We start from the raw sequence: 24,580 nt of genomic DNA on the forward strand, positions 1-24,580 counted from the left end.
TTGGCTCATGCACGCACACACACACACACTTACTTTCCTTCCCCTCCCTTCTGAATGTCAGTCATCCAGGCCAGTCCTTCCCCCCCTCCCACCCTCACTCCCTTGGAGACCAGCAAGAAGTGGGACTTTAATTAGCTACGATAATTAGTCTCACACACACTCACACACTCACACAGACCCCAAACTGTGCTGCATCACACCTTGTCGCCCCCTGTCAGAATCCATCAGAGTTTCTCTTCAGTAGTGTTTGATTGGATGGAGGCCGTTATGAACCTATTAAGCAATAAATGACGCCTGAAGCTTTACCAAGGGATTTGTCCTCTCTAGGGGGTGGACAGACTCCAAAACAAAGTCCCAGAAACACGACACTGTTGATTTATTAAGTTGTTTTTGGGCCAACATGTCAGCAAACTATTACCTACACACACACATTCAGCAAACACAGAGAAACATGAGCTTCCTGTTCTTCAGTCCACCTCATGAATGTAAATCTTATATTCACACAGCACTGGTTTTGTCCGCCGTCCCCTGACAAAAAGATCAGTCTTTAGCTACTAGGTGCTGCCATGGACAGTTTCTATGGTGAACTATGGTGAAGACTTTTATTTGTGTTGTTACACAGCACTGAAAACATGGCAGGAAGCACGACTTTTTCCCATTCTGATCCTGTTTTGCAAGTATTTTTACATTACACACAAGCTCGGACATGCTTTATTTCAGTACAGTGTGTATTTTAGTACACAGAGAGCATATGAGAGGAAGAGACGGTGCCCTCTCTTGACATACAGACTGTCTCTGTATTTGATTTTCCTCCCAGTATCTCTTTACTTCCCTGCAGAGAACAGTGGGACATTGTAGCTCAAAGTGCTGAGCAAGTCACATTTTTTGGCCAGTGTGACGAGGGCTGCACTTTTTTCCCTCTTCGCCCTCACCAGGAGTTCATCAACAGACGAGTCCTTTGGAATGACATAATGGTTTTGGACAGGGAGATATTAGAGGCACACACAAATGGACAAACAAAGGAGTGGGATGGAGATGCGCTCCTATTTCTAAATGCCATACACAACGGGTCACTGACAGGTCAAGCCATGCATCCATGCATGCATACTGTAAAGTTTGCCATCGCTTTCACTGTATATCAAAGAGCAAAAGTCAGCTCAAACAGCAGGACAAGGAAGTGTGAATAAGTGAACGCAGGGCTGGTCATAGTGAAGAAAAGATGGATCTTGGCCTCTTCTTTGAGTACGTCAGAGGCACGAGCTTTCTGGGAGAATTAAACACCAAATGGGGGAGTGGACAATGATTTCACTCACGATGAATACTGATAACACAATGAAAAACGTGAACCAAACTAGCAAAGGTTTTGTCTGTCCTGTGTGCCAATTTATGCTTCCATCTAGTCCACACTGTTGGGTTGATAACTACAGATAGGTGCCTTTCTTTTTCGTATTTGGTCATCCATGTATCCATCATGTATAAGATCTTGAAGACACTGTTGAAAAAATATTGGCAGAATTTGGGGAAACAATGCCTCTCATTATTACATTTTTACAAATAGGCCCGAGAGGTAGATATGCATGTTTCGCATGAATTAGTGATTAGATTTTGTGAAAGGACCCATTTCACCATAGATTTAGTTTTTAATTACACTCAAAGGATATGAGGTCTGCATCATTTGTGGACGTTGATGTATTTATTGAAACTTTGCAATCATTTGTCGATTCATTCAGTGCTTTCTTTACTCCTTCAGTGCACAGCTATATTACTCAGTCTCTCGCTTGCTTTGCGTCATTGTCTCAAACTACAGAATCTTTAAATTACGACATAACCTTTAGTGTTGCAAAGAAGAAAGTAACTGAGGATAGTTTGACAGGTCCGATGGGTTAAAAAGTGGGTTAAATGTTCTGTTAAAGTTAGCTCAGGACAAAAACGTTAAAAAGCATTGTTTCACTGCCCTCTCTGGTCAAAATGATGTGTTGTAACCACGCCCAGCGTAATTTCACAGCATACTGCCACACCCTGAAGTACACTGCATCACTGCAGCAGTAAATAAAGATTATATTATTATCTCCTGACGGGTGTCACTGTCAAATTAAAATTTACCTCCTTAGGTTTATGAAAAATCTAAAACTTTATGGTTCATGTATGTTTGGTTACAGATTAAGGTTTAAGATCAGGAAATAAATGCAGTCGGAAGGAAATCATGTTTTTTTTTTTGTGTATAGAGGTATGTGTGTGTTTTATGAGCAAGTGTGCACATATATCTCTCTCATTCTCTCTCTCAGTCCTCCCACTCACTAGACACTGTGTGGGTGTGGATCCTGCAGGCTGCCTGTCTCTTTGCGCCTGCTATTAGTCACATATTCTGCACATTACACTCTCCCATTGCACCAAGCCTACACACACATTTAAATGTACACACTCACACACACACACGATAGAGTGAGGTAGGTACATGTATCTCCTGCAGTGCACACACCATGATGTGTTTTCCTTTTTAGTGATGGAAAAATAGCCTGGCATCAGCCCACCAGTCTTCTATGATTCAGTTTCATCCTATACATAAGTGTTCCATTTCTTGTGTTATTTTCTCTCTCTGCTCTTCAAAAGCTTCCTATCTTCTCTTTCACAATCTGTCACCATTTTGCTTTCGGTTTCCTCCTCTCCTCTCCTCCCCTCTCCTCTCCTCTCCTCTCCTCTGTCGGTGTTGTTGTGATTTTTGTCTGGCAGGTTGTTCTGCTGTGGCTGCTGTTGTCTGTCATAATTTTTAAAAAAGCAAAACGAAACGTTTTTGTCTCCTCCACCCGCATTTACCCATCCCTCCCCTTCCAACATCTCTTATCTGCATAAATCTCCCTCTCCTTCACCTCTCTCTTGTCTTCGGTCATCTCCTCCTCCTCCTCCTCCTCCTCCTCCTCATTTCTTCTGACATCTCTGCCTCTTGGCCTCCTCTAATCTGCCATCTTCTCATCTTCAATTTTGTCTTATTGATCTCGCATCACTCTGTTCACTTGGCATCCCCTTTCTTCTCCTTCACCCACCTCCCCTCCATTTCTCCACCTTAATCCTTCTCTGTACATCCTCATGATCCATCCATCTCCATCCCTCCTTTCACCCCCACCATCCCTCCTCTCTCTGTTTTGTCTTCACAGTCACTGTATCCATCAGATTCTAGACAGTGTCCATCACATTCACCAACATGACATAGTGCACAGGGACCTGAAGGTTAGTATATGTAGAGGAGCATCTGCATCCCTCACCCCCCCTCAACTCCCCCCTTCCCCACAACCTATGCCTGCTTCCTTTCCTTCCTCCGTCCTTTTCCTCCTCCCTTCGTTCCTTCCTTCCTCCTCCGTCTCGTCTGTTCGTGTCGTTCCTGTCAGTTGCTTGTCTAATGTCCGCCTGTCCGTCTTGTCTCTCGGTATGCTCTTATGTTTCCTCTTTTCTTTTTTATTATATTGTATTTTATTTTGTAATTGGAAGACCCTGGCCTGCCTCACCCACCCTCCCCACTCCATCAGCCCTCCCACCCATCCTCTTATCAATCATTTTACACAACAACAACTACATAACAAAAGCTCCTGTTGCACTGACTGACAACCAGATCAATCAATGAATGAGCCTTGTACACACACACACACACACACACACACACACTCCTGCAGTGAGCACACAACCTTCTGCCGGTGTAATAAATATCCAGTATTTACACATGCCCTTACAACCATTAGTGTCTCCCACCAGGCTAGTTAAAAAAAGCCACAGTTATATTTATTGTGATCTTCATTGATTTTTCTTCCCTCCTCCTCCTCCTCCCTTTTCTCTGGCTTTGAGTCGCTTATTTTACTGCATCGATCGCTGTGTTTTCAAGACAGCCTCATTCAACGTCAAGTGCATCTTTATATAGATTTTGAGATGAGAGAAAATCACAACAAAATACCATTTGTTATGTTTTATGATATTCTCATCAGAGTCTCCTGAACTGGTGGTTTGTGTATGGAGATGCTTTCATCTCAGACAGACTCAAACCAGCGGTGTTGTAGTAAACCCTCAGGACAGTTTCACATAATGTTGTATTTTAACTTCACTCTCTGGTCCCCGAACACTCAGTTTACGCACACATTTTCACCCCGACATAAATTCTTACATGTTATTTCATAAGATTCATTGTAGTGTATTTTCACACTGATGTAATCAATGAGTAGTTACTGGAAAGGAAACATACATTAATGAAAAACCACTTTCCATATGATGATCACCAACCAGAGATAATTAAGCCCCAATTTTGATTATCTCTGCAGCCCTCATTTAATCCTTTACTTTGAGCCAGCTGGTCTTCATTAGTATATTATATGAATAGTAATTAGTGTTCACACAGTATCTGCAACTAATGGAAATTAATGTACTATACTTTGATGAGTTTGAAGTAATTTTACAGCGGTACAGTAGACATTACATTACAAAGACCGTAAGAAGTGATAATACAGCTATTTATCAGTACCTTCTTGAAAATGTACAATTCACAAAACCGGTTTAATGTAATTTTATTGTCACCTGTTCCATCACTTTTATCCAGAACCAGAGTGAAAAACAAGAGCAGATTATTTCAAGTCCCACTGTGCATTTGTGGCAGTGATCTGTAAACCTAATTATTCAGTTTGTCTTTGAAGAATACTGTAAACTGGGGTAACTTGCAAGTTTCCAACAGAACCATAAACAAACATGTCTTACAGCAGATTACATACAGAAACACTGCTTATGCAAAGTGTGCATAAAGCCTGCTTTTTTTAATTTTTATGAAATACTAGGATATGTGTCTTCTTACAATTGAATAAAAGGTTTAGCTGTGTGTGCGCTCCTGTAATGTAAACATGACTGTAAGGAAGTAAACAGCGCGTGAAGGAATAAGTGACACTGACTGAAATTGCAGCTGAGGTTCAGAGATTTATATTCTAAATCAAAAATGTTCAAATGATGCCACTGACTCTCTTTCACCTACTTGATCTTCAATGCAGAAAAACAGGCGTTCAGTGTAGTTAAAACAAAAAACAGCAAATATTAGGTGTGATATCGACGGCATGACCGCTCCTAACTGCTTACTAACTCCTTCCATTGAGTACAGACACACACACACAGAGGATTGTCACCCTGCGGGTTACAGAGCTCAACAGCTGATAAAGTGGGGGAGGATAGACATGGACACACACACACACACACACACACACACACACACTCTGAACTGCATGCATACCTACACACAGGCACACATTTATGAGTGAACGAGGGTGCAAGACAACACACACACATTTCATAGATGGAAGTCTTTTTAAACTCGACTGCACATCTACGGACACATGCAGCCACATGCTCGTGTAGGCACACACACACACACACACACACACACACACACACAGCTCTTTGGGCTGTAAATGTGACCTGCCTAGTATTTATTCATTGGGAGACCTTTAGAAACAAGACACAGGATTCTAATTTATAGCCCTGAACTTTACAGCCATGCCAGTCCATCTTTCTCTCTCTCTCTCTCTCACTCTGTTTCTGTTTCTCACTTTCTGTCTCTCCTATTTCCCTCATGTTATAATATTTCACACACTGGCCAGACTCCTGCTTTATTGCAGCCTTTTACTGTAAGTCAGCGCCAGAGGTCCCGTATGTTTGTTAGAATAAAACTTCCCCCTATTTACAGCTCAGTTTCTGATTGTTTTAATTGTTGGGCTACTGGTTTACTGATTATTCTTTGTTAGATCGCAAGAAATCTCGACATCATATAAAGGTGCAGGAAATAATGACAGCTGCATTTTTCCAAATCTATATGTAAGTGCTGTATGTATGTAAATTACCATACTTTATTCTGGCTTTTCTCACACAAGTCCACATGCCAAGATGGAAACAAATAATCCATTATACACCCCAACCTCCTGAATGCCCAGACAAAGTTTGTATTTTATTTTTACACACACACACACAGGGATTGTCCTTTATAAGTCCTCACATTTTTTTTAATAATTATTCATTTCTAGTGAGAAATTCATAATTGAGTGCTTCCTCTATTTTATGACCATTTTATGAAACACTGCCTGTGTTTTTTGTAATAAGGTGCTGTTTTACTGAGCATCATTTTAAAAGGACAAGGAATCATCTTTTGTGACAATAATCAATACATTTGTGGGTTTTTTTTGGAGGAACTATGTTGCATCTTCATTGCCTGGGTTATCCATGATATCCACAAAATAATATCTTACCTTCAAGTTGTGATATTAGGTGTACTGAAATTACTTGGTGGTACGTTTTTTTTGGTGTACCCACTTTCCTGTAACTAGGGTTGGGTATCGTTTCAATTTTATCAATTCCTATTCTGCTTATCAAATCCGGTTCTTATTGAATCTTGGTTCCGATTCCAAAGAAGCCTGAAGTCGATGAATGTCGCTGTGAATAACCAGCTATCAATAATGTATTTTGCATATCTAAACGGAGGAGACTCAACCATAGCAAAGGGATGTAAGCCCTTCACCACAAATCATCCACTTTCTTCTTACTCGTCTTTCCCTTCATGGCTAAAGTGAAAGGAGTTTCTGCACTAGAGGGGGGTCTCTGGGGAAGAACCGGAGATGGAGGGGTGCTCTCTGAATTTGTATCTAAGAAAAATATATATTTGAATCATTTGTAGGCATCATTCCGATAAGCAGCATTGAAATGCACGCGTCTTATCGAATCCACGGTTCTTGGAAATTTGGAATCGGTTCCAACTCTGAACCGGTTCTTGATACTCGACCCTACCCGTAACAAGGCTCGTCTAATTTTACTTCAGTCAGTGATTTGTCATTTAACACAATATTTTTTTTCAACTGTATTTTTCAGAATGGCCTTTAATGCCACAGAAAATATGCTTAAACATCATTTCCAGTAGTGTAGGTGGAAAGAGCAAGAGAGCATCCTTTTCCATTATCCAAAAGCTTCCCCTAATAAAAACATGCAAGGGGCTGTGTGCTGTTTCTGGCACAGGTTTGACTAATTAATCCACGAGTTAGAAGGCTTATCAGACACCATAATAATGCGAGGGAGGATTTTACTTTACGTTATTGCGGTTTGAGTAATTTTAACTTTCAGTGTGACGATCACCAGGTGAACAGTAGAAATAAGACATCGTTGTGTGGCTGCATTGCAGTACAGTCTATCAGGCTTCTATCTGCCTCTTTATCTTGTATGATTGAACAACGTTGCAGAGTGTCAGCTCAGAGGGAAGCCCTTTCTCTTTGATTCCTGAGGGACTGTCCAAACTCTAACATTCATAATTGAAACGTAGTCATTTACAGATATTACATTTCTTGACGTCATGCCAAATGGTATGCATTTGGGGTTGATATTTATAAATACAAAAATGTTAAACACTACTGCAAAATTGGGCCAAGAAATGCAAGTTTCCTAACCAACAGCTGTGTGTTAACAGCTGTAAAACTTGGTTCACAAACACGCACAAACCTCTGAACTTTTGATGAATTTTGACTTTGTCAGTGCACAGGAAGCACACATGCACAATAAAGCGTTTACCTACACACACTGCCGCATCCCCACCAGCACAGGTGCTTGTGTGTGTGTGTGTTTATGAGTGTGTGTGTGTGTGTGTGTGTGTGTGTGTGTGTGTGTGTGTGTGTGTGTGTGTGTGTGTGTGTGTGTGTGTGTGTGTGTGTGTGTGTGTGTTCATCCAGCTTTGCATCAGTCCACACCTCCCACAGCTGGATCCAGGCGATGTACATGGCCCTTCGCACACATGTACTTGTTGTCTGTCTCATCACACACATATATATATATAAATATATGTGTATATATCTTCTTCCTCCGCTCAGATGTATCATGTAGTCTCTGCATAGACTCAAACCTCAAACACCCCTCAGCGTCCCTCGCACAGTTTTGGAGTTTGTGTTTTTATTTTTAGTGTCCAGTAGCTAACTGACATCAGAATGACAGCTTTTGTTAGCAGAGGCCAGCTAGGCTTGCAGTACACATGGCATTGATCCCAGACACATCTTTTAAATGTTATTAATTGCACAATGACTCACTCCTTCCCTTACCTCCTTCATCAACGCCTTCTGTGCCCCCCATGGCCAGCCACATTCTCACACCCTCTTTCATCGCCCAAGGCCTGCTGGCTAAAACATGGAGGGAGGTGGGGTATCTAGAGTCCACCTGCAGCCAATGGAAAAGTAAAATGTGATTGTTGGAGTACGTCTATGGATCTACAAAGAATAGAGTACCTAAGATGAAGATCATAGAGTATATTCATTGGTTAGTTGCAGAATAGATTGACTCAAAGGAATCTTCTGTTGCAGAGCACCCACATCTAGTCGAACTCATAGCTACAGCAAACCCCCAAACACTAGTTGGAAGCTATTTAAGTGAACCCTGATTGGCTTAATTTGCATAATCCTGGGTGTGTGCTTAGCTGTGGGTCAGCCAAAGCCAATAAAAGGTGAGAGTGTGACGCCTGGCAACAGAAGAGGCCTTTCAACCCCTGTTGTACCCCATAATCCCCTCCCACTCCTCCATCATACCTCCCCCTCACCTTCCTTCCCCACCCTTCTGGCCTGTGCACGGGATTGTAGCGCTGCTCAAACTAACATGCGCCCCCCCTTGGTGTTTGCATGCAGTCATTGCATCCAGCAGATCCTGGAGGCGGTGCTTCACTGCCATCAAATGGGCGTGGTGCACCGGGACCTGAAGGTGAGTGATGGGGATCGCCTTGCTGACCCTTGAGAGTATGCTTATATATTTGTGTAAGGGGGTTTGTGAGTGTGTTATTTTTGTAGTCTGTGTACGTCTGATAAGGAAATGAGAAACTGTAATGTTTGTGGACATGATGTCGCTTGCAATTCCCTCTGAATTCTGATAAGAAATACAATTGCTCTCTTTGTAAACCCAAGATCATACAATTTAGACCTACACAACAGTTGGTTGTGCAGTTAGAAAGCCATTTAGAGTCAGGGTAGAGACAGTCCCTACAGGTTTGTGGGGATCACCGTGAGACTGTCAAATGCCACCTCCGACCTTTCTCTGGCTCCAGCCTCCAGCTCTCTGCAGTCACCTTCTTTTCCTGCTGCGTGAACACCACTTCCCCCAGTCTGTGGAGAGTTCAAGCATGCAACGCTGGTCATGCGGGCTGACCAATGCCGTCGCTCTGTGACTTTTTTGGAACAGGATCTTGCCATTGCACAGTCGGCAATCCAAGATGGCCCAGGAGGATACTTAATCTGACCACTGGTTCATTTAGTAGTCAGAGAAAGATGTTAACTATTGATTATGAGATACCCCGTGTGGTTCTGATCGCCTTTATAGATCAGTTAATGACCCTCGGTGTTTCAAATGTGACAGCTCATTTTCTGTAAACTGCCATCAATTGACTTGTGATGTTGTGACATTTGTTTCTGTCGGCTGACTGGCTGGTAGCGCAGTCTTTTTTAGGGTTGGAAACCGAGAGCCAGCTGCTAATTTTGAACTGGTTACAAGTTTCTTAGAACTGTGGGATTGCTTAATAGATGTATTTCTTTACTTCTATACATGGTTCATATTAAGCTTACCTCTCAAGGATTTTTGCTGAGCTTAAATTCATTTCAGTAAGATTGTACAGCAAGTAGACTGTACACTGTAAGTGTTTAAATTTGGCTCATGGCTGTGCTTGTAGAAACATATCCCCCAAACAAAGCAGCACCTCAGTGTGATGCGCTGTGTGTGAATAAGCACGCACTAAACTGATAGAAATCTGTTTCCAGTCCTCTTGTTGTCATGTCTCGTACCTGGTCGTGTTTTTGTACGTGCATGCTTGTATGTCGCATCTTGCTGTGCATGGTGCACTTTGCATAGACCTCTTCTATGCAAATGTCAGTCCCAGCATTCCAGCCAAGGCGTGTTGTGTTTATCAGAACTGTTGTGGCTATTTCTTTATTTAGCCGACACACCTATCTGGTTTCACACCCAAGCATCGGAGAGCATTTCATGCAATAGGTCATAGTGTGATGACTGAGGACAGCCTGGGTGACAAGATCCCTCAAATTAGGAATTGGGTTATGGCAAATGAAATGACAACACAGCAAACAGATTTATATGTGTGCCAAAAATAGGTAGCACCAAATTGAATTGTATTGTTTAGACTGTACAGCAAAAAACAGTACATCGTTTTTTGTCTTCTCAGAAATTGAAAGTGTAGTGAGTGCCTTTAAGATTAACGCATGATGTATATCATTAGTATTTTTAGTGTGACACAAGTTACGGATGCAATAAAATTAATAGAGATAGTTAATATAAGAAAGCAATACTTTAATTAGGGCTGGGAATCAGTCAATACTTTTTGATGTTTCTTATTTAAATCCGTTTTCCAACTTTTACTATTTTATGCTACAGTGCAACATCAGATGAAAGACTTTGTTGGAAACTCCAAAAGAGTATTTGAGGTTTTGTTTTCAGGTGTCTGGTTGGAAATAGTATCAAAAAAAGTGTACTGTGTGCATGTTTACGTGTACACGTGTGCTAAAGAGGTGGAGAGGGAAGGAGCACTTATGTCGAAAAGTGTTGCCAATTCCTGCTGTTATGTCTGAACATGTGGATGATTTGCATTGCGTTTATGCACCTTTTTTGATGGAAGTGCATGCTTCATCACAATTTCCACCCACATACGTTTTTCACGGATTATCTTACTGCTGCAGTGTTGGCAACTTCTAACTCCCTCGTTTACAAAAGAGTAAAGCCTAACCAAGTGGTGGAGCTGGGAGAATGTGATGACACGAGGTAGGCACAGCGCCTTAGGATTACTGGTTTCCTCACTCACAGTCTCTCTCTCTTGCTCATTTCCCCCTCTTTTACTTATGGGCTCAAAGGCTATAAAAGTGCACTTTTAAGTATCTGCGCTGTAAATACACAATATTCCCGTGCCTCTAAACAAATTAGCTGAGGGGACAGATCAGAGGCAAGGAAGGCAGTGAAATTCAGCCTAAATATAACGTCCTCATTCTCTCCATGCTGTAGGTTTGCGCTTGTGTTGCTGTTTACAGTGGTACATTTCAGGAAACAACTACACAAGCTGATAAGAAGAGAAGGAAGACTTCTTAGGAGTAACAATACACAGTGGGCTTCTGTTCAATTAATAGAAGCCCTCAGTAATTTGTGCATCAGTATAAGTGCAAGGCTATCAAAGATCTGCATCTGTCAAACGTTTGGTGTGCAGGTGTTACTGTTGACACACTTATATTCAGTTTACACAAAACAAGGTTGCTGGTTTTGTCAAGTTTAGCCTAGCGCTCTGGCTAGCAACTGAAATAATACAGTCTTGCCATGCTAAGATACATGGGTTAATTTGTCCAGCTGACCTCCCAAACTCTAAGTAGTCATATTAACTCATAGTTGGTCATTTTCCAACATCATAAATAAGTATTAATATTTCCCACAAGAGTGCTTTATTTGTCATTCAAGATTGCCAGTTGCTTTTACAGAGGCAATGATTAAGTGGGACTGAGAGCAATGTAGAGAGACAAAGTGAGAAGGAGCAGGGGCCAGTGGGGATAGCATCCCATTATTAGAGCCCTCTTCTGACAGAGAATAATGAGGCTGGCTGCACTATCTGGGCCACAGAGATGGAGCCTATAGACCACAGCACACCAGATGAGTCGAGGACAAAAAAGTACTGCAGACTGACTGGGTTGTGGGGGCACATAAAGCTGTAGTCCACATTTCAGCGCCCGTTCTGCTGAACTGTCGATTAACGTTTATTGTATAGCTTCATGTGTTATTCAAATGACATCTATGCCTGTGTGTATCTGTGTTTGTTGAATTTGTGTGTGTGCTGAATACAGTGTTGATAAGAATGTACTGTGTGAACCCCATTACAAACTTTGTGCATGCAGAGCTATCTACCTGCAGCTCTTCCCCTGCTAGGACAGTGTATGTGAATGTTTTGTACCCCCATCCTTCATTTTAAAGTCTTTGTTAACCTTATTTCTCTCCTCTTCCCCACTTTAGCCAGAGAACCTGCTCCTAGCAAGCAAATGTAAGAATGCTGCAGTGAAGCTGGCCGACTTTGGCCTAGCCATTGAGGTGCAGGGGGATCAGCAGGCCTGGTTTGGTACGTACAACAGGAGTTAATCACATCTGTATTTTACATGTATTTATCTAAAGGCGTAAAGGGACTCATTATGATAGAATAAGCTTCAGTTACTGTCAGTGGTAAGGATTGCTAAGGATGGTGATGACTTTTGAAACAATGATTATTTGAGAAAAAGAAAGAGTAATGGAGTGACGGGTTAGGTGACGGAGACATAAGCTCCTAGAAAAGATTATATAACCCTAAAGTTTCTAAATTCTTACTTGTGCTCAGATTCTCTTTGTGTGCACCCTCTTGTGGTCATGGAAGAGGAACTGACCGCTTCTTTGTCGTTGAAAGATCCTTTGTAGTGTTTTAAATGGTGAACTGATATTGATCTGGTGCCAAGAATGGTCATGTATTTGTTCTCCCTATCCCCTTCCTCTAGTTACATCATCACTGTTAATTTCTGATCATAAATGTCCAGAGTACTGCAAGTGTTTTGTTCGTACATGGAGATTACTTGGCAAAGAAACAATCTAACTGTGAGTGGGGGTGAACCTGTCAGTCTCAGATTAGTACCATTGAGGCACGCTTTCACATCTCACCTGGATCTCTATTATAAACGTGTACCCATCAGCGGTGGAGTCTGGGGCTTTCCCCAACAAGAGATTTGTGATCTGACCTTCAAAGCCTGTCTTTAAGGTCTCGGTCCATCGTGTGGATGAAAAGGTCTTAGCTTACAGAAGATTATCTTGCTTTCTATACAAGCTGATCCAAGGATAGCAGATACACAATCTGTTGCCCTGGGCATGTCAATCAATTGTGTGTGTGTGTGTGTTTTTACTGCAGGATTTGCTGGCACACCGGGGTACCTGTCCCCTGAGGTATTGAGGAAGGAGGCATATGGCAAACCTGTGGACATCTGGGCATGCGGTGAGTTGTGCAGAGAGACACACACTTAACACACACATGGCATTTCCTAGACTATTATACACAAAAAAAAAAACAGAAACACACTGAAGCACATTTTCCAACAATTTGTACATTTTCTGTGTGTGTGTCCGTGTGTGGTTTTGTGTGTGTCTCAGGGGTGATCCTCTACATCCTGCTGGTGGGTTACCCTCCTTTCTGGGATGAGGACCAGCACAAGCTGTACCAGCAGATCAAGGCTGGGGCTTACGATGTGAGTCTCCTCTCCTCCTCTCTCCTCTCCTGCCCTCTCATGTCTCCCCTCCTCCCCTCTCTTCCCACTGCCCTCGTTCCTTTTTGGCAGTGGTTACGTAACTCAGTCACCTCATTCATATTTCAGGGGGTGCAAGAGAGGGAGCCTCACCTTAGATCACATTTAAGTCCATGCCAAATAGAGAGAGAGAGAGAGAGGCTGACTGACTCTCTGGCAGGGATTCTGGGCTCATAGGACACAGACCTCGACATTTATGCCTAAACACAACATGACCTGATGGGTTTAGAATTTCTTAACAAATTGCTGGGGGGCTGGGCTTGGACTGGGCTTCTGGTATTGTTGAAAAACACCCCCACAGGGGCCCACAGTGGCCAAAATGTGAAAGGCAGGCGAACTGGTGACATCCTGGGTTCATATCTGAGATTTACAAAAAAAAAAAGCAAATTAATCAGCCTGTTTTTCACAGATAATTAAAAGTTAAATTAAATTAAATATTTAAGATATTAAAAACTCAAAAAAGGCTTGGCTGGATTTACTGTCTGAAGTTTATGACAACAGTATACACATTGGACAGCTACAGGACGTCATCCACTAAATAATAAGCAGAACAGATTTGTCTGTTACGTAGCCTAAATGCAGGAAGTAAAGATGTTAAAGAAAGGACTGTGTAAATAAGTAAATGACTGTGTTAATGAACGCAAATATCCATATATATATAAAACTGCTATAACTGTTTGCAGAATCGCACCATTGGACCATTACAACTGACAGAGATCCGCTGGGCTTTATAAGATATTTGGTCTATTTTCTCTCGAACGTCAAGTGCTGGATAGCGAACCAATGAAATAAAGTCATTTGAATTTTGAGGGCCAAGGAAGATTTGAACTTCCCTTGGAGAAAAAAAAACTGTTTGTCCCTTTAGTTCCCTTCCCCAGAGTGGGACACCGTCACCCCAGAGGCCAAAAACCTGATCAACCAGATGCTGACCATCAACCCAGCCAAGAGGATCACTGCTCAGGAGGCCCTCAAGCACCCATGGGTCTGCGTAAGTGTCCCCTGCTTCAGATAGACAAGCAGACAGCAGTTCTTTTTCACAAATTACTTCTAACTCGGACAAACGAGTGTTGATTGTTGACTTGTTTCTTCTTGTCTTTTTGTTCCTAAACCTCCCTCCGTTTTTCCTCCTCTTCTTCTGTTCCTCCTGCTCCTCCTTGTCTTCTTCCTTCTCCCAGCAACGCTCCACAGTGGCGTCTATGATGCACAGACAGGAGACCGTGGAGTGCCTGAAGAAATTCAATGCCAGGAGGAAACTCAAGGTCTGTTTGCATGCTCACCCATCTTCCTAAAATAATAAAATAATCCTTTCCTCGACTTAATTCTTTAATTTCTTTCCCATCATTTTAGGGTATTTGCACTCCTTACTGTTTTCCTGTGATGTTTCTGATCTATAAATCCAAGATGGCCTGAAGTATAAAATATAAAATGTGTTTGATAGAGATGGCATATGTATTAGAGCTTTCTCTCCTCAGTCTGGCGCTGATATTATATGAAAAGGCAGTAAGAATTTTGATCCAGAGTTATCCTACATGCATAGTTTCCCTCCTCCACTGATTTATTGCTGACATTTTGTGTGGATACAACAGCTTAGCCATTGGAGCATGTCACAAGTTGCCCTGCTGCTTTTGGCCAGACTTGGCATGGCTCAAATACCAGCACATGGGAAACTGGAAGCAGAAACGCAGGTGGCTGCAGGCAAATGTTGGACCATTCGACCAACATGCCATCAGCGTGAGCCAATTGTCTCTGGCTTTTCACATTTAGAAAGAATTGGACACTGGCAAGGTTGGACATTCAATTACATAGTAAACAACAAAAAAATGATGAAATCATCAAAGCATGTAGTAAGCAAACAACACAGAAAATTCACAGACAGGAAATCAGTTCAATATATTTAATATATTTGTCATTGCCAACGTTGTCAAAACATTACATTAAAAAAAAACTTATTTTGATTTAGGAAATGTTATAAAATCACTAACCGAACTAGACAGAACAGGGTGAGAGAAAGTGAGTGTGACAGAGGTAGTACTCACAAACAAAACATTTTGAATGTCACGGACTGACATCTGACACTGTAAAGGTATCTGAGTGTTATTTTTTATTTTCTTTAAATGGGCCCAAAAGGTGAAGTCAGACTGTAGGCCATCATCTCTACAGATAGCAAATACAAGAAAATATGTTCCCAAAATAAGATATCTACCATTGACAAAAAAGTCAGCATTACTGTTCTGTAAGTGCACCATCTTTGCTGTGGTTATGGTGGCATCTCATTTTAGCTGTTCAGATATTAAGTTTATTATCAACCTCCGCAGCTCTTAAATACCATGGTCTATTTGCAGTTCAGTGCCATTTTTATAGCCCTATAAAAAGTTATCAGCTCCAGGTGTAAATGATGTCTCCAGAGAAAAAAGTGTCAGGATTAGCTGCTTTACTCCCCCCTCTGTCTCTCTCTGTCTCTCTCTCTGTCTCTCTCTCTGTCTCTCTGTCTCTCTCTGTCTCTCTCTGTCTCTCTCTGTCTCTCTCTGTCTCTCTCTCTGTCTCTCTCTCTGTCTCTCTCTGTCTCTCTCTGTCTCTCTCTCTGTCTCTCTGTCTCATTTTTCCTGTGTAATTTGTGGGATGGTTTTATTTGTGGTTACATCTTTAATGGTAAGCAGCGACGGCTCATAAAGGGTCTTGTTGTTACTACGTAGTCTACACTCCACATTTCCACGTCATCTGTCAATCAAACTGTGTTGGTGGCGCTACTTCACTTCTTTCTTTGTATTTTCAGTTAATAAAGTTTAAGTGTTACCTGCTGTGAGTCAGGACGGTACATCAATCAGTGACAAAATTAATTTTAATTTGTATAAAAATGCCGAAATTATTTTGTTACTGGTTTAAATGGTTAAATTTGAACAGCTCTTCTTTTTTTGTTTTCCTCTCAGGGCGCCATTCTTACTACCATGCTGGTTTCTCGAAATTTCTCTGGTAAGTGTTGCCCGGACATAATTCTTCCCTCATTTCTGTAAATCTACCATACATATCAGCGAACCAACATCAGTCAATATGCAGTTCATGTAAACATGCTAAATGTAGGGATTTTATTTTCTGCATGCTATATGCAAATACTGGGGGAGGCCGTGATGTGTGTGGAATATAAGCAAGTTTTGAGGAACATGCCACCATTTTTGGAGGACTCGCTCTTAAAAGTGATACTTCACCCAAAACCAGACTTATCCAATGTAACGGCCACGAAGCTGATCACTGCTTTTGTTCTTTGTGAAGAAGCAAACTACAAACCCTTGTCAGCCACCTTTTAAAGCCCACAGGGGGTGAGTAGTTACATTTTGTGAGGAGTATCACTTTAAAGTAGGATTTGAACACCGCAACACCACATAAAAATGTGGCATTTCTTTTTATAATGTCAGACTTTTCCTTGTGTTGTTCTACTCTGCTGAAGTGGTGGCATGTGCTTTGTAAACTCTGTTGAACCTTCCTTGACCAAAGATATATACAGCATATTAATGTAAAGTTAAAGAGCTTGTGTCAAAAGCAAAATCACATTTTCATTTCATCTTCCAACTTCCGTGTTTCCCCTTTCTTTTTTTCAAGTATTTCTTATAATAAGACTTAGTCCCATGTAATGCAAAGTCTCATCTTCTTGAAGAAAGGACTTTACAAAACAGCTGTTAAATAAATTGATATTAAAAGCTTATTCAGTTCAGTGTGATGACAGTTTAGATTTGTCACCCGAGAGCATTAACATTTATGCAAAGAGCAGTTGTCACATTTGCATTTTTAGCGAGCTTTTAGCTTACTTCCAACACATTTACCTTGTTTCTCTCCTGCTCTCATTATCTGATGTTTGAGCTGAGGAGAAAGTCCCACAGTAATTATACCGTACTTTCAAACTTAGCGTTGTCCTCACTGTGTAGTTTAACACGTGAGACCATTTGATCCTGAAGTAGAGTGTTTTTTTATTTTTATTTTTTATTTAACCAAAGTAGGCTCCATATTTTGCACCGCACTGAACTTCCACAGCAAAATGTGGGGAAACACTGAATTTGTTCAGCAAGCCGTGAATGTGTTTGTGTCCGTGTACTTGTCTCTGTATATATCTCTGTAATAGAGGACACTTTCTTGAAGGTTTAACGTTAATTTTAAATCTCTGCTATAATCTAAGCTAGTCGATATATAGAACATCTGAACCTCCCACCTCTTGAGGCTGCCTCAGAAACACTTTGACAAATCACTCTCTTCAGTCAGGAGTTGTACCTCCACTTTATACAGACTGTGAGATCCAAAAACTCAAAAAAAGATTGATCAGTTTCACTTAAGGAGGCATTTTCAGCACTGTTGTGGTCTGTGAATTGAGAGCACGTTGTCGATGAAGAATTTTTCCATTAAGCATGCAAGAAGAAGTCAGAATTTGTATGGAAGAGCTTTTTATTGCAGCCAGACATGGATGAAGCTAATTTTTAGGCTTCATATTGTGACTGACAGTCAACTTTGAACTTTGGGGGTAATCATGGTAGTCGCTCAATAAGCACAAATCACAACCACTAGGTCTGTGTTCATGTACAGTATGTGTGTGTTTTTGCATATATAGATGTGAGTGATGTTGGTGTGTGTGTGTGTGTGTGTGTGTGTGTGTGTGTGTGTGTGTGTGTGTGTATAAGCATGCTGCTTCAGTGAACATGACTCACAGCAGCCACTCTGACACTGTAAGCTTTGCAATGGGAAATGGTCTGAACATCCACTAAACAACCACTCAGCTCTTTAACTCCCACACACACACACACACACACGCACAGATCTGCTGGTGTGTGGCCTGGCTGTGTCACTGCTCTCAAAACATCTCGCTCTCTTTCCTCTTCTTAAGAAGCGGTACTCCTTTATAAGTTTGAGGTCATCCGAGAGATGAGATCAGAGAGAGGATGATAGCTAATAGCTAAAAAACAAAATAAGAGACAGACCTTCAGTGAAAGATTGCCAATGGCACATTACATCAACGCATAAGCCATCGTCAGTGCTTTACGCAATGGGTTACTATATTCTCAATATATATTATGAATCATGCATTATACAGATCAGTGTATGAGTCACAGAGGCGGTGCTATTTCCCTCCACATGTTGATGTAATGTTGTGTATTATTGATACCATATAAGGTTACGAGGATGAAGTTCAGCTTTAAATTAAGGCTTTAAATTGTTGAATTATGTATCCCTGCAGTTTATATCCTCAGTGAAGCCACCAGTATGTTGCTGATTACAATGTGTTGAATTGACAGGAGTAAGTAGTGTAAATTAAAGATGTTGCTGATGCTTATAAAGGTCAGTGAGCACTGCAACATTTACTAACAATGACTAAATTCTGTATCATCATCACCATCCTCATCGCCACAACTAATGCTGTTTTTTAGAGCTACGTAGAGACAAAATGCAAGCGTCAAAGACTCTCGGATGAAAGTTGAGATTTGTGTCTCTCCCAGACATTTTTCTCTGGTGATCCTTCTGTCAGAGCAGCGGATGCATATGTGACACAATTTGTGCCAAATAATGTCAGTGGTGTGTGTGCATATGAATTAATATACCCCCTTTCTCTAAACTAATGAGCCCTGTTTGTCTCTGCCTTTTTGTGTCTCACCTTTTCTCCCCACCCTGCCCACCTACCTCCTGACTCACCCCCTCCTCTCACGTTCTTTCTGAACTTCACTCCACCCTCCCTCCATCTTTACCCCCCTGTTCCTCATTCACCTCTCTCTCTCTCTCCCTCCTTCCCTTGTAACTCTTTTTCTTCATCTGTGACTGGGCATTGGACTCTTAACAGTGGGCAGCAGGCAGACAACCGCTCCAGCCTCTGTCACTGCGGCCGCAGCAGCAGTGGCTGCAGCCGCCGGCACCACTGCAGGGCTGGTGGAACAAGGTAGCATGGTGGCTCGCTCAGGGCACGCCACCCCTCCCCCCCCCTTCTCTGTTCCTGTCTTTTACACTTAACTCTTATTCTTCCTCTTCTTCTGTGTCCCCTTCTTTCATTTTTCTCTGCCTCCCCCCTCCCTACTTCCTCAGCATGGGAGCTCAGAGCATGATGGCTGACCACATCGCCCATTTACTCATCATCTGCAGCATTAGCTGTGTTTCCATCTAACTATTTAGCAGGTTTTATGCAACCTTTTGACACATCATCAGGTTTTTTTGAATGTTAAAAACAGTATTTTAAGAGTCAAGTGTTGGGAAGTATGTTGTTGTTCAGCTGTTGTTGGCCATATTTTATGTTTTTGTCCAACGAAGGCATTCGTTTAATTCAGCTAACGGTCAAAACACAACAGATGCAATGAGACTGACGGTAGGTATGGCTTTTCAAGGAAGTCGTCATAGAGAGATATTTTACCAACACGATAAAGCCATAATTTCAAACCTACTTCACGGTTTATATGACAAATGTGCCTCTGTCGCTATTTTTTTGCTAAATTTCTATATTGAGGAAAACATCTTCCACTAGAAGCAAATCAGAAATTAATTTTTGCAATAATGAGGATGTTTTAGTCAATATTCCAGTTTCCATTTGCCCATTCACAGGTTTCATAATTTCGTAAAGGACTTGAGTGGAAGCCCAGCTACTGCTGTCATTTCCCACGTCAGCACATTTTATCACCTCCTGTCTGAGAGCTGATAGGGTGGCTCTGTCATCGCCACTGACCCATATTCATCCTATTGTCTTCATCTTTAGACGCAGCCACACAGCATGGCCTCGACCCAACCAAACTGCTGTCCTGTCTCTCAGTTTCTCTTTTTTTTCTTCTCACTTTTTTTCCTCCCACCTCACCTCTGTCACATCACATCACCACTCCATTTTACCCCCATTCCCTTTCCTATATTCTGTCCATTTCTACCTCACTGGTCACTGTCGTCTCTCAAGTCACCCTATACTTTTCTACAACTCCACCAGCATCACTCCCACTTTCCCTCCTTCCATCATACTTTCACATCTCCCCTCACGCCCTTCTTTCCCCCTCTCTTCTTTTCTCTGTCTGACAATGACACTGGAAAGTTTGCCCCTGACACTTTAAGGATGGAACTGCCCAAGAGCTGTTGGTGAATGCTGCATGGGGCACTGGAGTGGTGCATGCGCTGCAACACGGGGGGGATTCTGGTGCATGGTGAACACTGTGGAAGATGCAAGGCTGGGCTGGTTCTCGTGAAGGCAATATACATATACATATATATATATATGTATATATACCCACAAGATGTAGTCAATGGTATAGACATCTACTGAACTTTCAATTTTAAACTCTGTAGCTTATTTATAGTCTTACTGTGTGTTCAGACAGCACACAAGGCAGTGCAATTGCATACAAAGTCAAAAGAAGCGCAGATTTGCCCGGGATGGCCCAAGTTAAAAATGTTTCAGCTGGAGCGAAACATCCACACCCGGTACTGTAGGAGTCTGCTTCATAAACGTACAGAGACGAGAGGAAAAAAGAGAATGACTGGAGGGAAATAACCGGAGTGTCTGATGAGTTTTCATTTCAGTCAGAAGCTGAGCTAAACTCAAACACACATATAGACACATTCCCTCAAACAGCCGGTACGTCAGTCGCTAGCTAGCTTACAGCTATATCGGCACGGATTGCACGAATGACACAAGGCGTAAATCAAAAGCAAGAAGCAACCATTGCTGTTGACGTGAGAAACACTGACATGCCTTATCAACTGGTTAAGGCTAACCTTATTAGCAAACAATTGCCAATTTATACATGCAGCTGACACAGAGCAACATGGGCATCCCCTTAAGAGTTTTATTTCTGCCCTCCTGACAAATGTAAATCTAACATTTACTGTTTGGTCAGCCACCTCTCCGCTGTCGGCATCAATGCATTCAGCTTCTCTGAGCTTGTTTGCTGGAAGAGGCTGTTTTTTTACAGTATATGGTGGCAGGTTTAAACAAAACATTCCTTCAGATACCAAAGGGTGATTTCGTTTTTTAGTATTTTCAACATCACAGATATTTAAACAGTGAAGTGCAAGAGCAGTGATTTCGGAGGACATTTTAATAAATGTGAAAACGGCCTAATGTGTTTGTTCTGGGTATGCAGAAATGAATCGCAGGCATTCAACGACAAAAAGCTTAAAATGACAGTTTAGCATTGAGCTAAGGAGACAGAAGTAGTGGCAGTGTCCTTGTTTCTGTGGACCACTGGGACTCCACAGTCCTCTCTGTGTCCCTCAGCCTCCACTAGGCTCCAATCAAATATTTATAGTGGGCTGTCTCCCTCTATCAGCCTCAGTCTGCCTCACTGGTTTACTGGAGGCCTCGCTCCGTCTTGCATATTTATACGCACAAATATAGTCACTATCTTCTAGACCTCACCCTGTCCTCGTGCAGGAGTAGAGAAAATGTATATTTTAATGTGTCGTGGCCTTCAACATGCTATGTGTAGAAAAGGTTCTTGAGCACCTGAGTGGGTCCCTCCAATAGCTCTTTTTGGCTTGTGTGATTACCTCTGAGTCTTCATGTGAATCCATGCCCATCCTTGCTTCGCTCTTGCAGTTGTGCATCTTGCGTGTTTTTAGTGGGAATTGATAGCAGTGCTTTTGTTTTAATCTCTTCCTCCTCTCTCTTCTTGCTTCATGTGTAATTTGTGGCAAGGTAAGGAGTGCCCCTTGCTTCTCCACCTTGAATTAAGCTTCTTTTATTTTTCAGGTTTCCACAGAGATTCCTCTCTTCGTCACCGGAATATAAGCCATTTTTAGCTTCAGTTCGTTTTGTTTTGTTTTTGTTGAGAAGATCCAGTTTGCCACTTTGACAGAATAACGGTGTTTGGAAAGAGCACAGTGAAATGCCCTTATCACTCCTTTTCTCCTTACTCTTCCTCTCTGCTCTCCTTTCACATCCTCCCCTCTTCTGCCAAGCCATCAGAGAATACGAGAGAATGAACTTGACACTATTCTGACCCAATTTCTTCTCCTCAGTAACAACCAGGCTTTGGAAGGAGGAAGAACAGCACAACAATAAACCACGCACATTCATGCCACTCTCACATCCCTTCGGATTACGTGGTGCTTCTTTGTCACTTCCTACTGCTCCTTCCTTGACTGCTGAATATGCAAACATGAGATATTATATACCCTCATTGCCCAATGGAAATTCTCATGTTGAAAATTCAATGTAGCTGGCTGCGAGCATGTTTGGAAACTAAAGTGAGTAAATGAGAGAGGAGCTATGTCTCATGTTCGGAGGAAAGAGGGAGAGAGAGAAAGAAAGAAAGAAAGATTCCCAGACCGCCAGAAATAGTGTTTTATGTAACGTGGCTGGCTGCTGATGTGATTGCATCTGATCAGACTTGAAATTGCACTCAGCCCCATAAAAAGTCCCAGTAAGGATTACGTCCAGAGTAGTAAGAGAGAGGAGGCGTGCGGCAGGTGTATTCTTTATAATGTAGCCATACTACTATAGAACAGACAGATTACTGTTGTTGATTTGTAATGTAGAAATCCTCTCGGATAGGATGTCTTCCAATGACAACAAATGTAATCTAATCACAATCTAATATTGTAACCTGTTTGGCCCTCAGTGTAAAACAATGCTTTCAGTAACACGCTATAACAGTGACATCTATACTAATGAATAGATGGTCTACCACTAAAAACACAGATATACATATATATATATATTAATCTTTGAAATGCATGACAAATGTCTCCAGTGTTTGCCTGCAAATATAACGTTATCAGAAAAAACAATATGAGGGTATCAGGGAAAATCTGTCAAATCTGTCCCAAGTTAATCAGGACCTGTGGTCATGTTTATGTTTAGCTCACAGACATGGATAAGATGAGTGTCTTTTATTTCACTGTCAACCTTTCAGGGGTTGATTTGCAGTCACAGAGACACAGCCACAGAGAACTTAAAATAAAGTTTTTAACTGTTGGACATGTATAATAGCCAAGCAGATAATCATCCAAAACTTGGAGATGTAAAACTCATCACTTCCTGTATGCCAGAGGCAGTCTTTTCCTGCATGTGTGTGTGTCCAGGGTTGAAGTTTGGTACCAACTTTTAAGCAGTAAAATTACACACATTTGCTCGTCCAATCTCGTCAACATCTGGTGTCTTGCTCGTGTTAATCCTCTGTCTACATCCTCACAGACACGCCCACAGCCTCCACCACACACAACATCACAGAGAGTCTGGCTGTTATTTTGGGGATCCTCTGGGTGAATGTGTATCTATCTAAGGCAATCGGACCACCTTGCTATCCGTGCTTTAGCAGTGCAGCCATAGTGAAAGCCCTGCGGACGGTCTTCTGTTCTCTGCACGCAGTTTCCACTGTTGTAAGGGATTATGGGTATCACGCTCATCAGAGGACTGTGTCTACAGTATCACACCCTCCTCCCTCACCCCCTCCCTCATTACCTTTCATTAGAGAGCTGGCTGAAGACTAATCCTCCTTAAGGCCCCCACAGAGTTCTTTAAGGCAGGGCTTATTGTTGGGTTTTCATGGCCGCCTAGCACGGCAGCCATCTTTGTGTCGACTTCCTCGCGGCTACGAGGGGACTTTGGCACAAGAATTGATGTGAACCGATGAATTTGAGTACATTTTATTTCACTTTCACAATGTCTTTGTATTGTAGAAAGAGAAAGCATTGGGTTCAAACCCTGAAGTAACTGGACTGTGTAGCTAGTCTCGAGACAGACAGGGAAAATGAATACGGTGATGTGTATTGGGTTGAGAGGCAACCCTGGAATAATTCCTTTTCCACCTGACCAACTAGCTTTGGCCTTTAGCATCGAACACTTTGGGACCTAGGTTGTACCCCGCTCTATCTATAAAGACCCTTACATCACTTTAATGCACCTATCTAGCAGGGGTATTGATTTTCAATTACTTTACAGATCGTGTGATTGCATAATGAGCTTGATACACACAAGCTTCTCCATTGATTGCTGTTATTTTTAGAAGGTATCTTGGCTGCACAGCATTACTAGAAGGAAAAACGTATGTGTGGATAACGACACACATCAGTAACCAATCCTTCCATCATTATTTGGTTTTACAAGATGGGTATTACTTTTGTAGGTTTTGTCACCAAGCACATTATTTGTGAGATTTGGCGCACCAGCTTGTTTTTGGAGACCAGAAATAGCGTCGCAGTTAGACGCAGCGTTAAAACCGTGTCTGTTCAAGCAACTGAACAAAAGTCTCCCACATGCTTAAATAAATCCAACAATTGGAAGCACATGCTACCCATTCCTAGTATCTGGTGAA

At 41.9% G+C, this 24,580-nt stretch overlaps 1 protein-coding gene across 29 annotated transcripts in view; it reads left to right on the forward strand.

Annotated features, from left to right (window-relative positions):
• Nucleotides 1-24,580, forward strand: part of camk2b1 (calcium/calmodulin-dependent protein kinase (CaM kinase) II beta 1) — a 61,610-nt gene that overhangs the window by 17,168 nt on the left and 19,862 nt on the right. For 14 of the 29 annotated variants that reach the window (XM_070903577.1, XM_070903578.1, XM_070903569.1 and 11 more), the window contains exons 6-12: nucleotides 8,664-8,736; nucleotides 12,022-12,124; nucleotides 12,935-13,018; nucleotides 13,174-13,268; nucleotides 14,191-14,313; nucleotides 14,501-14,584; nucleotides 16,253-16,295. In XM_070903577.1, coding sequence (XP_070759678.1) covers nucleotides 8,664-8,736; nucleotides 12,022-12,124; nucleotides 12,935-13,018; nucleotides 13,174-13,268; nucleotides 14,191-14,313; nucleotides 14,501-14,584; nucleotides 16,253-16,295 — 605 coding nt within the window. Of the gene's footprint in view, nucleotides 1-3,152; nucleotides 3,226-8,663; nucleotides 8,737-12,021; nucleotides 12,125-12,934; nucleotides 13,019-13,173; nucleotides 13,269-14,190; nucleotides 14,314-14,500; nucleotides 14,585-16,252; nucleotides 16,296-19,137; nucleotides 19,234-24,580 lie in introns of all 29 variants that reach the window. The other 15 variants (XM_070903561.1, XM_070903567.1, XM_070903564.1 and 12 more) reach the window with 3 other exon arrangements.

This window comes from Enoplosus armatus, chromosome 4, assembly GCF_043641665.1.
Source record: "Enoplosus armatus isolate fEnoArm2 chromosome 4, fEnoArm2.hap1, whole genome shotgun sequence".
Taxonomy (NCBI): domain Eukaryota; kingdom Metazoa; phylum Chordata; class Actinopteri; order Centrarchiformes; family Enoplosidae; genus Enoplosus; species Enoplosus armatus.